Consider the following 14,138-nt stretch of genomic DNA (forward strand, 5'->3'; position numbering starts at 1 on the left):
GAGATATAAGTGAAGTCTGGAGAGGAAGTCACCTGCAGATGGACCACGGGGCTCCTGGTGGCTGTGGCCGTGGCCCAGGAGAAGTGGGAACCCAGGGAAGACGTGGGAACTCGAGGGACCTCGATGGAGGGGCCTGTCAGGGACCACCTGACAGGTGGTCCTCAGGTCCTGACAGACCACCTGGAGGCTGGAGAGGGCAGGGCAAGCTACTGATGAGGTCCTGAGGTTCCCGCACCCCTGCCCACCCTCTCCCACCACCCCTCAGCATCATACAGGGAGGCCTGTTTCCAGGTGCCTTGTGATTTATTTCCAAAGGTGAGCTGCAGCACATAGGAAAATACACATGGCTTCTCAGTCTACGTTTTTCCAGAGAAAATAGATCCTGTCATTGGCTTTTATCAGTGCCATCCCCGCCACCCCACCCCGTTCTGTGAGGCTCCAGGAGGGATGGCCTGTCTCTAAGATTCTGCTCTCAAAGCAGCAGCTTGGCCGAGACCTCTGGGGGTCGGAGTGAGGGGCAGCGACCGCCCCCACGGGGCGGGGTTTGGGGGTGGGCAGAGCACACAAACGGCACTCACTGCGAAGCTAAGGCAAAGAACAGAGCTGGCGGACGATGCCCCCCTCACCCCAGGGACACGGCGTGCCGAAGCCCGGGACACAGACCAGGTGGGCGCGGGGGCTGAGGGCTCGGGCCCAGCCTGGAGCAGCAGCAGGACTCTGTGTGTGTAAGGGCGGGGGTGGGGGCATGCTGAAGAGGCAGCCTACCAGGAGATGGAGGGGCTTCAGTTCACACGCTCCCCGTGCCCCAGCAGAGCTCCCGGTGTGTGGTCCCCAATTCTGTGCTTGGCCCCTGGCATTAGCTCTATGTCAGGTGGGGGGGCCCCGCTCAGGTCCCTTCTACCATCACCTCCCCTCACACTGTCTGTGCGAAACATTCTCAGGGCCAAGCCTCTGAGTCCCCTGCACCCTGCCCAGGGCTGCAGGGAAGGGAGGAGAGGAAGGTGCTAGCTGGGAGCCTCGCCCAGCACAGGGAACTCCTTGCACATCTCCTGGACGATCATGCGGTCCATCTGGCACTGGGGCGAGGCTTCCTCCTCGGTCAGGATGCGTCGCAGCGTGGCCTGCAGGTCAGGGAGCCGGTGGCGGTGCTGCAGGTAGGGTGTGGAGCGGACCACGGCATGCATCAGGGAGAGGTACTCCATGCGCAGCTGTGGGGAGAGCAGGCAAGCTCAGGGATCCCAGGGAGGCACCATGTGCCACTGCCAGCAGACAGGGACAGACAGGCCACTGCTGCCTTCTGGTGGCCACATGGACGTGACCGCCTGACACCACTGAAGATCAGGGTGCACCCCAGCACCTAGCCTGTAACCTGGCACCGAGCTGGCCTTCGATAGTCACTGAGTGAGTAAATAAGTGAATCATCTCAGTCCACACACAGTCCCAGAACGTGGCTGGCCCAGGAAGTCCTGGCTCAGAGAGGCAGGAGGCAGGAGGAAGCAGTGAGCCCCTACTCATCTCTAATGCTGGGCCCTTGTGGGGCTGCTGTCTGTCTATTGGAGGCCCTCTGCCTCTCTCCTCTCACCCTGGGAGATCTCACTCACACCCACAGCTTCAAACAGTGATCCACACTCAGACCTCTTTCCTAGACTCTCCAGGAGCTGCAGGTGAGAATTTTCAGCTGCCCACTGGTCATGCCCTGCTTATCTCAGAGAGAACTCAAACTCCTATGTCTACCATCAAACTCACGATCATCCCCATCTGCCCAAAGCTGAAGGCTTTTCCTGTATTATCTTAATAAAGAGCACTGCTGTCTATTCAAATGCTCGAGTCAAAACTACAAGTGTCCTTTCGGAGTCCTTTCTCCCCACATCCCAAACCCAAGCCATCCCTGAGACCTGGTGTCTTACCTTCTACCTGCCCTGAATCCACCTCCAACCCTCCCTTCCCAACCCACCCTCCCAGCACCTCTGGCTTTAACGGCTCTAACAGCCCCTCCAGTGTGACACCCCAGCTGCTCCTTATCCTCACTAGACCCTGACCCGCTGACCTGGCCCCAGTACTACTTCTCCATCTGCCCCCTTACCATCTCTCAGGTCTCCGCCTCTGCTTAGAGGAGTCAACACCCAAACCTTTCTTAGGCAGTATCACCCTGATAACTCCCAACCTTGGTCAGGCCAAAAAGCACCTGCCCATCAAATTTTAGTATGAACAGCTAAGCAGCAGACCATCACGGAGCCGTGCGCAAGCCGGAACACCATTCCCCATCACAAACCACGCTGCCCAGGGCCGCTGCCACTCTTCTCCACCATGTCTACCGCTCCTTAAAGGACCACTGCCCACCTTCTATGCATTTTCCAAATCTAAAGTCCCTGACCAGCTGGCCGTGTGCTTCCTGGAGAAAACAAGCACACTTCCAGAAACTCCTGGTCTTCCCCCGGCACCCTCACCTCAACTACTGTCCCCTACTGAATGGACTGCCCGGCTCCTGCCAAGGGCCATCCTTCTATGGGGGCCTGAGCCCTCAGCAGCCGCCTAACTCCCACAGTGGCTGACTCTCCCAACACCTCAGCCTCTTCATAGTCGGCTTGCTGGATCAGTCCCTCTGGCTTAGACATCCACCAGCATCTCCCACCTTTAAAAGACTTTCTCTTGGAGTTGGTGGTCTAGTGGTTGGGAATCTGCCTGCCAATGCTGGAGACACGAGTTTGATCCCTGGTCCAGGAAGATCCCACATGCCTCAGAGCAACGAAGCCCAAGCACCACAACTATGGAGCCTGTGCTCTAGAGCCCGGGAACTGCAACTACTGAGCCCCCATGCCTAGAGTCCGTGCTCTGCAACAAGAGAAGCCACTGCAATGAGAAGACTGCACATTGCAACTACAGAAAGCCTGTGCAGCAACCAAGACTTAGCACAGTCAAAAATAAAATACATAAATAAACTTACAAAAAAAAACCTTCCCTTGATCCCATGTCTCCCTCCAGTGATCCCCCACTTTTTCCTGCTCCCCTTCACATAAACAGAACAGAAGCTAAAGAGATTAAGAAGAGGTGGCAAGAATACACAGGACTATACAAAAAAAGAACGTAATGACCTGGATAGCCATGACTGGTGTGTTCACTCACCTAGAGCCAGACATCCTAGAGTGTGAAGTCAAGAGAGACTTAGGAAGCATTACTATGAACAAAGTTGGTGGAGGTGATGGGATTCCAACCGAGCTATTTAAAATCCTAAAAGGTGATTCAAGGTGCTGCACTCAATATGTCAGCAAATTTGGAAAACTAAGCAGTGGCTACAGGACTGGAAAAGGTCAGTTTTCATTCCAATCCCAAAGAATGTTCAAACTACTGCACAACTGCACTCATTTCACATGCTAGCAAGGTAATGCTCAAAATCCCTCAAGCTAGGCTTCAGCAGTACATGAACTGAGAACTTCCATATGTACAAACTGGGTTTAGAAAAGAGAGGGATGAGAGATCAAATTGCCAACATTCGATGAATCATAAAGAAAGCAAGGGAATTCAGGAAAAACATCTACTTCTGCTTCATTGACTATGTTAAAGTCTTAGACTGTGTGGATCACACAAACTGGAAAACTCTTAAAGAGATGGGAATATCAGACCACCTGACCTGTCTCTTGAGAAACCTGTATGTGAGTCAAGAGGCAATAGCCAGAACCAGACATGGAACAACAGACTAGTTTCAAACTGGGAAAGGAGTACGACAAGACTGTATATTGTCACCCTGTTTATTTAATTTCTATGTAGGGCACATCATGCAAAATGCCAGGCTGGATGAATCACAAGCTGGAATCAAGATTGCCAGGAGAAATATCAACAACGTCAGATATGCAGATGATATCACTCTAATGGCAGAAAGTGAAGAGGAACTAAAGAGACTCTTGATGAGGGTGAAAGAGGAGAGTGAAAAAGCTGACTTAAAACTCTACATTCAAAAAACTAAGATCATGGCATCTGGTCCCATCACTTCATGGCAAATAGAAGGGGAAAAAGTGGAAATAATGATAGATTTTATTTTCTTGAGCTCCAAGATCACTGAGGAAGTCATGAAATTAAATGACTCTTGCTTTTTGGAAGCAAAGCTGTGACAAACCTAGACAGTGGGTTAAAAAGCAGAAACATCACTTTGCCAACAAAGGTCCATAGAGTCAAAGCTCTGGTTTTTCCATAAAGAAAAACCATAAAGAACGCTGAGTGCCGAAGCATTGATGCTTTTGAACTATGGTGTTGGAGAAGACTCTTGAGAGTCCCTCGGACAGTAACAAGATCAAACCAGTCAATCCTAAAGGAAATCAGTCCCAAATATTCATTGGAAGGACTAATGCTGAAGCAGAAGCTCCAATCCTTTGGCCACCTGATGCAAAGAGCTGACTCACTGGAAAAGACCTTGATACTGAGAAAGATTGAGGGCAGGAGGAGAAGGGAGTGACAGAATGAGATGGTTGGATGGCATCACCAACTCAATGGACATGAGCCTAAGCAACCTCTGGGAGATAGTGAAGGACAGGGATGCCTAGTGGCGTGCTACAGTCCATGGGGTCACAAAGAATTGGATTTGACTGAGTAACAAGTTCCAGTTCACATAAAAACACACGAAAGTTGTTTCCATTCAATGCTCCCACCTTCCCCCTCTTTCCACTCCCGTCCAACGTCAAATCTTCTCTTCAACTTCCCACTTGGACTCTCTTCCCTCCGATCCACTGACACTGCTGGTCAGTCACGCCTGACCTCCATGTGGCAAGTCCTGTGGCTCCTTTTCAGGCCTCGTCTCACTCAGGCTCCTCACTGTGGCAACAGCTCATCCCCTCCTCTTTCACACACAAGTCTCTGGGCTCCTGCTCTCCCGGTTTTTCCTCCGGAGTGTCTCCTGTGTGCCCCGACTGAAGCCTAAGCTTTCCTCTGACCCGTGCATCCCACACCCGAGGTGCCTGCACTGTCACAGGCTTCCCGGCACATGCATGCACAGCGCACTCCCAAGTGTCTCTTTCCTGTCACCACTCACATCCCAGTGCCTCGCTGGCGTCCTCTGTACCTGGATGTCCAGCAGGTACCTTCTCAATCTCGACACATCAAAACACAGCTCTGTTCATAAGGTCTTCCCCACCTGAGGGATCAGCACTTCCTCCACCAGGCCGGTCCAGACCAATTGAGCAGCGAGTCCTGCCAACCCACCTCCAACACACCCAGGCCTGACCTCCCCTCCCACGCCACCTGTGCCACCTGGAGGGCGGTGGCCGCCTCCGCACCGGCCTCCGCTTCCGCTGTGCTCTCAGCCTCCGTTTCATTCAGGGTGGTAATCAGGTCACTTCCCCTACAAGGTGACCACCTCCTGCCGCAGCCCCCAAGGTTTCGTGTAAACTCCACTTGCTGTTCTCACCTCCCGCCACTCCCGCTGTCTCCAGACAGCGCGTCCCCGGTTCACCACACGGCGGGCTCCCTTGGGTCTCGGCACACCTGTCTTGGATGAGCGGCCTCCCCGACTTACTGGCTGCAGTGGTGGCCCTCACCCTAGTCTCAGGTCCCCCCCAGGGTGTGACAGCTTCCACCCCGCTGCGGCCGCGTCCAGGCACCTTGTCTCCGGGCGACAGGTCCGCGATGTGCCGCACGGTGATGTCGATGAGCGCCATCATGTCCGTGTGGTAGAAGATGGCGGCCGTGGCGGGGCTGGCGAACACGTCCTGCAGAAACTTGAGGATGGAGTGCGGCGGCTGCGGCTCGTGCTTGAAGATGCGCACGGGGTCATCTAGAAGGTGGGGAAGAAGGGTCAGGGCGGTCCTCCGGGGAGGGCCAATGTCACTCCAGGGGAGTGATGGGCATCACGGCATGGGGGGGAGTCACAGGACATCCAAGTGGCCCCACACAGATGCCGGGGCGCTCACCCCCTCGGTTCAGGAGCAACAGCAGCTTCTCGGAGAAGATCTTGACGTTGGCGTGTTTGCTCAGGGCGGCCATGATCATGTTCTGGTCTGGGACTGAGGAAGGACACGGGTGTGCATGAGGGCAGCGGTGCTGAGCCTGGCGGGCCCTCCTCCACCCTCGCAGCACCAGGCAGCCACCACCCCCCACCCAGGCAGGCCCCGCCCTCACCTGGCAGGTGCAGGTTGAGGGCCAGAAGTAGATTCACACAGAGATCCGGCAGCTGCTCCGTGGTGTCCAAGGGCAGCCCGTCCTCAACGATGCTCAGCAGGAACTGGGCGAAGGGTGTGCCCAGGTGCTCTAGGCAGAGGGGCACACCGAGGTCTGCAGCCCAGCCCCACCGCCCACCCCGCCCAGCCTCCCTGGGTTCCCGTGAGCCCTGGGGACGCTCTATGAGACCCCGGTCAGGGGGTCCCCAGCCCTCAGCTGGCCGCGGGCTCCCTGCAGTCAGCTGGGCCGCGTCCTGCCTTCTTACCGTAGTGTGCGTAGGGCACTGCCTCGCCCATGGAGAAGACCATGGCCAGGATGAGGGCGGAGTAACAGAGTTTCTGATGGTCTGCAGGGGTGCAGAGCAGGCGGTCAGAGCCCCTACAGGTGGCGGGAACCCCCCCCAGGGGGCAGGGAGCTGCCCCTCGCTCGCTCACCCTGCGTGTCTGTCTGCATGTCCCGCGCCAGCTCCACGGGCAGCACGGACGACACGAGCGTGGAGATGATGGCCGCGTCCAGGCTGCACATGGCGCCGAAGCACTTGAGGAGCAACAGCCGCAGCGACACCCGGTGCTCCTGGCAGGGGACCCCTGTGCGCTCAGTGCCCGACGCCCCACCTCCGCCTGGCTCCCTCCGTGCCCTCCCCCCTGCTCTCACACACACACCATTTGGTAGTAGGCCACCAAGGCCAGGACAGACTCGAACTCGTTCCGCTTGCACATTTTCTTGCAAACTTCAGGGTCTGCGTCCGTCTGCGGGCGGGGAGGAAGAGGTGTGAAGGGGTCGCTCAGTGTGCGTGGCTGCCCGTGAGCGTGCCGAGGACCAGTAGGGGAGACTCCCGAGCACGGGGGAGGGGTGGGGACCCCTGGGGCCCCCAGCCCGCACCAGAATGTGCAGCAGCTCCTCCAGGTAGCAGCGGATGACGCCCTCGTCCTCATACAGGGCCCAGCTGCGCTGCTGGGCATCGTCCTTCCGCCGGGCCAAGTCTGCAAAGATCACCTCCAGCCGCTGCTGGTCATGGCAGACCTGCCCTGAGGGCAGGGCGGTGCTCAGGTCCTGTGGACAGAAGGCAAGGCGGGGCTCAGCATATCTGCCCCACACCATCTCCAGGAGGCCCTCAAGGCCTGGGGCTCAACCCTCCTGGCCTGTGTCAGACCAGGGGCCCCGGGCCTCACCTACAAGGGCTGCCTGGAGCCAGCGTCCTCCCAGGACCGGTGAGGGGACCAGCCCCCAGTTCTCTTCCCTCCTCCCCGCTGCTCCCCATCAACTTCCCACGGTCCATCCCTCAACAATGAGGCCCCCAAGGGCACCAGCCCTATTCTACACACCCAATCCAAGGAATTCCACTGCCTCCAAGTCTCCCCCCCCCCGCCCCCCGCCCCCCCAATAAACGAGCAGCTTATCAGATCTTATTTTCCTGACCAGGGATTGAACCCTTGGCAGTGAGAGCACAGAGTCCTAACCACTGGACTGACTGCAAGGAATTTCCGGGCTCCTGAGTCTTAATAACCTCCTGAGACAGGAGTCTGCATGAGACACGTCTGGGGGGAATTTTCCAACAACCTGCTTCCTGTCCCAGGCCTGGAAAAACATCCTCCATGAGGAGGAAGGCCACGGACTTCTCACTGCCTGCAAGTGACTCAGAATCTACCCTCTGATTCTACACAAAGTGGGACAGGCCTGTTAACCCGCCTCCCGTGTTCCTCTTGACCCTGCTGGCCACTGCTCCTGCACAGGCAAGCCCGTGGCCTCCCTGCTCCCCACACCCCGAACCGGAACTGCAGCTCCCAAGGAAGAAGGCACTTCCGGCCCATCTGGCCCCCAAACCTGCTCCCTGATCAGTGGCCCCACCTTGGCAAAGGATGCCACCCATCCCACGATGCCCACCCTCCGCCCTGAGTCAGCACTCAGGCCTACATCATAGCTCTCGAAGCAACCAGTGCTCTCCACCGCCAAGGCCAGCGTGGCGCTGCCCTCTTTCAGGTCCTCTGCCCATTCCTTCCCCGCAGCCCGAGAACCTCTGGCCACCCACAGCTGTCTCCTCTGTCCCCTGCCCGAGGTCTCACTTCCAACCACACCTCTTGCTCCCTCCCTCCCTCCCTTGCGGTGTTCTAGCCATGCTGGCCTCGTTCCAATCCCTCCTGTGAGCTGAGCACGGGGTGCTGCCTCATGGCCCTCATCCAGGCTGAGCCTCTGCCTGCAGAGGCTTCCTCCCTTTCTCCTTCACGGGTTGTCCCCAAGAGTCCCCAACACCCAGCACAAGGAAGCCGAGAGCTCAAGCTCAACAAATCCCTGTCAGGTAAAGGCTGGATACATGTGCGGGCGGGGAAGGGGCAGGGGTGGCGGGGCGGCCCCTGGCCCTGGCCCTGGCCCACCCTCACCTTGCCCTCCACCAGCGAGAGGAGGACCTGCTCCATGACAGGCGAGCTGGCCGGCACGGAGGCCTGGATGTGGCCCACCACGACACCAATGGCCACGCGGCAGAGCTCGTGGCTCAGGCCGGTGTTCCTCCGCACGAGCTCCATCAGCTCTGCGCCGATGGTCCTGGGCACGGCCGGCTCAGCTGCCGCCTTCTCCTCTGTGGCCCCCAGGCTCAGCGCCCCCAGGGCCTCCAGCTCATCAGGAGCCGGGGCTGGGGCTGTCTCCACTGCTGCTGCCGCCTCCTCCTCCTCCTCCGTAGGGGGCTCTGGGTTTGGCACCTTGCAGGGAAGGGGCTGAGCCTGGGACACAGCAGTAAGCACGCCTCGGCGGGGCACAGGCGGGGGCGTGGGTGAGCAGCTGGGGCCCGGCTCAGATGAGCTGGAGCCGGTATAGAGCGTGTCAAGGGAGGTGCTGCTGACGGAGCCGCCGCTGGACACAGAACTGCCCCCGGAGGGCGTGGTGTTGCGGCCGCCTGTGGGCAGAGAGGGGACGCTGTGCTGGGGCAGCCCCCTGGGGACCCCTATCCCCCCAACCCCAGAGCCCCCAGTTTTCTGACATAGGCAGAGCAACCATTCTAAGCACAGGGTGCCCCCAACTCCCCGTCCCCGCCTTCTCACCACTCCCGGAGACTACCAGGGCGTCGCGGTCTCGGCGCTTCACGGGCGGGGGTGGCGTGGTGGGCGCTGCTCGGCGAGGCTGTGGCGGGATCTGGGAGGAAGAAGTGGGATCTGAGGGCACAGACTTCCATCTGGGGTGCGGCCTGAGCTCGGCAGGGGCAGGACCAAGGGTCCAGGCGGCATCACTGACCAGGGTGGACGCTTGGAGCCTCGGGACAAAGCCTTAAGCGCTCCCCCCACTTCCATTGCCCAGGCTGCTCTCACCATGTACCTGGTAGAGGCCTCCGTCCGCCCCGAGATACTCAGAACTGGGCAGGCTGTGCTGCCGCTCGAACCCAGCTCGACACATGCCATTGGGCTGCCTGGTGGCGGCGGCGTCCAGATGGTGGTCACTGGTGGACGAGGTCATAGCTGCAGGGCTGGGGGCGGAGGGGCCTCTGCGGGACAGGGTCTCTTTCCGGTGGTGGATCAGCTTCCTGAGGCAGGGACAGGGAGGTTACTGGGGGAGTCACCTTACAACTCCCCAAGTCCACCCGTGCTCCCTGAGGGACACTGCCCACCCTAGCCCAGGGCCCCCACCTCCCATCACCCTCATGCCCCACCCGCCTCTGCACTACCAACCCTGCCCTCTAGAGTCCCTGAAGGACCCCGTCTTCTGGGGCTCACTGGGAGGTCCCCCCAACACACACACACACTCACTGGAGGATCCCGCGCTGCTCCAGGCTGTATTTGCCACCATCCCGCATGGCGGCGTTGTGCACAGCCTCAATGGCCCGGTCAATGGCTTGGAGGACATCCTGCTCCAGGCCCTGTTGGGGGCAGGAGTGGGCTCTTAGCCCTGGGGGCCAGGTGAGGGTACGAAGGCCAGGCTCCCTGGAGGGAGCCTGGCGCAGACAGAGGACCACAACTGCTCTCAAAGCCTGGAATGCTAGAGGCCAACATAGCAAGATGAACTAGAACATCAATCAGGGTTCTCAAACTGCGTCACTCGGGAAGCTGGGCCACAGGGAGGGGCCCAGGCTGCTGCTTTATATATCGGGCCCCCGCTCGGGATTTTACCTATGGCAAGTCTCTCGGCCAAGTCATCTCTGAAAGTCTGGGCTCTGAAGCAAAAACACAGCCCACAGACCCCCAGTTTGAGGCCAGGAGTGCACACTTAAGTCTGTCGCCAGGCTTGGCTCAGATCCCAGGCTTAGATGCCAAGCAGGGAGCCTCTAGGGTCTGGAGCTCTGAACAAATCCCTCTGGATCTTGCTGACCCGTCACAAAACCAAGGCCACACTCCAGGACAGCCCCGTCCTCAGAGAGCCCTCTGCAGGCCCTGGTAGCTGAGGACAGGCCAAACGGATCTCCTCTCTACACCCGTGTTGCCAGCCCTCATCCCTTCTAGCTGTGAGAAAGGAATCCTCCAGAGCTGTGCTGGGAAACAGCAGTTCTGGGTTTGTGCAGAAGACAGACATGAGCGCAGAACCTGGCCCCTGCCCCAGATTTTGTGTTACCATCCACAGCAACTCAGGGGTCTCCTCGACCCAGCCTGGCTAGCATGGGGTGGGGGGAGTAGGGGGCTGGCAACTGCAGGACCAGTCACTCCCACCCCTCCCTTGCCCTTGGCACCCATGGTCCATCAGGCAGAGGAACCTCAGAACTAAGGTGGGATCACACCAGAGTGGGTTGGAGAGGCTTCTCAGATGGGGACAGACAGATGGACTCAGAGGTCAGCAGAGACCCCCAGATAACAGGGGGCGTGTCAGAGTGCAGGAGATAGCAGACAGAAAAGGGGACAGAGAGAGAACGGCAGATGATGCACAGAAAGCAAGAAAGATGGAGAGACAGAGAGGGAGGGGGAGAGAGAGAGGAAAAGAGAGAAGCAGAGGGAGACAACGCAAAAAGAAATTGAGATTCGGAGACAGAGAAGGGGAGAGAGTTGGAGGATGTGGACACACACAAGGGGAGAGTCAGAATGACACAAAGATAGCCAGGGAGACTGAGACGGAGGGAGATATGCAGCAAGAAACCAAGAGACAGAGAAGATGGTACCCTCTCTGCCCTCCCCAAACACCCAGCCCCAAAAGCCAAGGCAGGGGAGGGGCCTCACAGGCCCTGGGGGAAAGTGGGGGACTTTCCTTGGAGGCCTCCAACAAGCCCCCAGCCCCAGAGAGACTGGATCTGATATGCTCGCTTCCAGACCCAGCAGCCCTGGTGTCCGGGGCTCCCACTCTCACCCAGACACTCCTGGATGCCAGGAGGCCAAGGGTCCAGGGCCCCAGGCCCATCCCCTTGGGTAAAGGCCACAGATGACATCTCCAAATTTATCCTGTTATTTCTGTCCTGAACTGGGCCGGCTTAGGATGCTTCCTACAGGCCAGAGACTAGGATGGGGCGGGGGTGTCTGGCACAGGGCAGGCCTGGCGGCTCTGGGCCCTCCTTCCCCCTGGGATCAGAATAGACCAGCAGGAGACAATGCAGCCCAACCCCCACACCAGGGCTATTCTGGGGGAAACAGGAATTGGGGCTGCACTTCCAGTGAAAGGAAACAGGGGGGCCATGGCCACACCAGGGGAAGCCGTGGGGAAGTCCCACTTCCTTGCTAAGGGAGTAGCCCCCCACCCCAGGCTAGGGACAAGGAGGGCTCAGGTTCCCTCACTTTCCAAGAAAGGAAGTCTGAAAAGTCAGGGCCTGAGGCTTGTGAAAGGGGAGAGGGAGAGTAAGAGCCAGGGAGTGTCAGCAGGAGCTGGGAACCCAGGCGCAGCGTAGATTGACGAAGGTGTTTTTGGAAGAGCTTAGGGGCTGACTGAGTACAGGACAGTAAAAGATATTGGGGTCTCAGGGCTTGGGGTGTCACTTAGGGGACGGGGGTGTCCACCGCTACCTGGTCCAAGTGCGGGGGGTGGGATGGGAGGGTGAAGACGTAGAAGATGGCTAAGGAAACAGAAAGCGCCAGGGTTGCCGGGGGTCTCAGGGGTGGAAGCTGCGGAAGAGGAGGCAAGAGTGTTGGGATCCTGGTGATCCAGGCGAGGGGCCAATTAAGTCAGGGGTCTCAGGGACCTGGGGAACTGCTCAGAATCTGGTGTACTGGAATCTCGGGGCTGACTCTTAAATTGTATTCGGCTGGGGATTCAGATGTTGGGTCTGGGGTCTCGGTCCCACTGTTAGGCTTTAGGTACGTCTGGAGTCCTCAAGAGTTGGCTGTCAAGGGCCTGGTCCTCTGTGGGGGGAGCGGGCTCTGAGAGTCCCAGTCCTCGCGGGGTCTCTCGGTCAGGTTCTCAAAGTCCTCGTCAGCTGGAGGCCCCGACCGGGCGGTGATGGAGCTCAGTCCAGGGGCGGCGGAGGCCGGGCCGGGGAGGGGCACACTCACCTGCAGGCGGCGCAGGTAGGCGGGCGGCACGTAGCCGGTCTCACCGCTGCGCGCCCGCGCCGCCAGCCACCAGTGCGCGCTGCTGCGCTCCAGCACCAGGAAGGTCTCGCCCGCGGCGAACGCCAGCGCGTTGGGCTCCGCCGAGCGGAACGCGTACAGCGCGCGGTACATGAGGCCGAGTCGCGCCGGGGCAGGGGAGACAGCGGGGGGTTGAGGAACCAGGACGCCAGGCCGGCACCTCCTCGCCGCGCTCGCCCTGCCCCGTGACACACGGCGCGTGCGCGCGCGCGCCCGCCTGCCCGCCGCAGTCCCGCCCCGGCAGTGTGTCGGCTCCTGCGCGGGAGCGCAGCGCCCCCTGGTGGCCCCAAGCGGGGCGGCGCGGCGCGGCGCGGCCCTTTCCGTGGCCTTGGGCGTCTCCAAGCTCCAGACTCCCTGACCCGGCACCCCGCCTAGAGCCCCAGCTGCTCCTGCCCGGCCCTCCACTCCTTTTACCGGCTCAAGCCCTAGAACTGCGGCCCACCCTACTTCACGACGGAGAGCTCCGCCCGCAGCCCAAAGGCAGAGCCTGCGTCCTGTGCTGATAAGCCTCTTGCATCTATGCCACCCTGGGGAAGTGGATCCTGACCTACTAAATTAAGGACAGCGACCCGGGTCTCTGTGTCTCGGAGCATGCTGACCTCACTTCTTTAAGCTCCAGCGGTGGGCAACGGGGAGCAAGAGTGGAGAGTGGGCTGCCGAACCAAAAACCAGGTCAGGCCGTTTTGCTGTCCATAGTCCTCCCATCCTAGCTCCCCACCTCTTCTCTTCTGCCACTAACCTCTCTTGACTCTAACGTGGGTCCTTGCATATCTATTCCTCTGCCTGGGATGCAATTCCCCTCCTCACAACATAAGGTCAGGTTCCCACCCTTATCAGTCACTTTCACATCACTCTCTTCTGTTGTCTTTGGAGACTTACAATTCCCAGTTATCTTATTTCTGAGGCTTCCTTCTGAGAGCAGGTAGAAGGGCTGGTGGATGGGGAGTGGGGTATCGTGGCACTAAGAGCCAAATATTTGGCCCACCTTCCAGTCAGCCCTGACCTGGTGAGGTCATTGTAGTCCTATGAGGCAGCGGGGAAAAAACCAAGGGGACCTGGGTTTAGTTAAACTCAGCGTCCTGGGGACCTCCCATCCCCGTCCAGAAGCTGGTCCAGCCACATTCTTCTCAGGAAGCCCAGACTCAGGGAGCAGGTAGGCATAACCCAGCCAGTGCATGCAGTTGGGTGATTTTGGATATAGTGGATGTAGGCATAGCGGACCTGGGAGAGAAGGTGCTGGCTGAGAGGTTCAGGCAAGAGGTGGGGCTGCTAGGCCTGGACATCCAGATCCTCCTTTCTAGTTCTGTGTCCACAGTTTAAGATCTCCTGCCACACTTCTCCCTGGAACCCTGAGAACACAGCAGAAACAGCTCTCTTGGGGGCTGCCCAGGCTGGAACCACATGAAGGATAGCACTGGCATAGCTGCAGTGGGCTCCAGGGCTAGGTAGGAGTGCTGGCAGATGGTGTGGCCAGAAGGACCACACGGCCCAGAAGACCCCCTCCCGTCAAGCCCCCCACCTCCTGGG

General features: G+C 59.1%; 1 protein-coding gene across 1 annotated transcript; it reads right to left on the bottom strand.

The window, feature by feature from the left end:
* Window positions 1-284: 284 nt before the first annotated feature.
* On the bottom strand, window positions 285-12,812 carry NCKIPSD (NCK interacting protein with SH3 domain). The gene is made up of 13 exons (XM_043442412.1): window positions 12,534-12,812; window positions 9,879-9,988; window positions 9,451-9,655; window positions 9,180-9,270; window positions 8,523-9,034; window positions 7,027-7,197; window positions 6,807-6,893; window positions 6,579-6,717; window positions 6,410-6,490; window positions 6,106-6,234; window positions 5,898-5,990; window positions 5,589-5,761; window positions 285-1,208 (listed from the first exon to the last, which is right to left on the bottom strand). Exons 1-13 carry the CDS (start codon window positions 12,702-12,704, stop codon window positions 1,005-1,007), a joined length of 2,166 nt encoding a protein of 721 aa, XP_043298347.1. The 5' UTR covers window positions 12,705-12,812; the 3' UTR covers window positions 285-1,004.
* Between the last annotated feature and the right edge of the window lie 1,326 nt (window positions 12,813-14,138).

This window comes from Cervus canadensis, chromosome 22 (genome assembly GCF_019320065.1).
Source record: "Cervus canadensis isolate Bull #8, Minnesota chromosome 22, ASM1932006v1, whole genome shotgun sequence".
NCBI classification, from domain to species: Eukaryota; Metazoa; Chordata; class Mammalia; order Artiodactyla; family Cervidae; genus Cervus; species Cervus canadensis.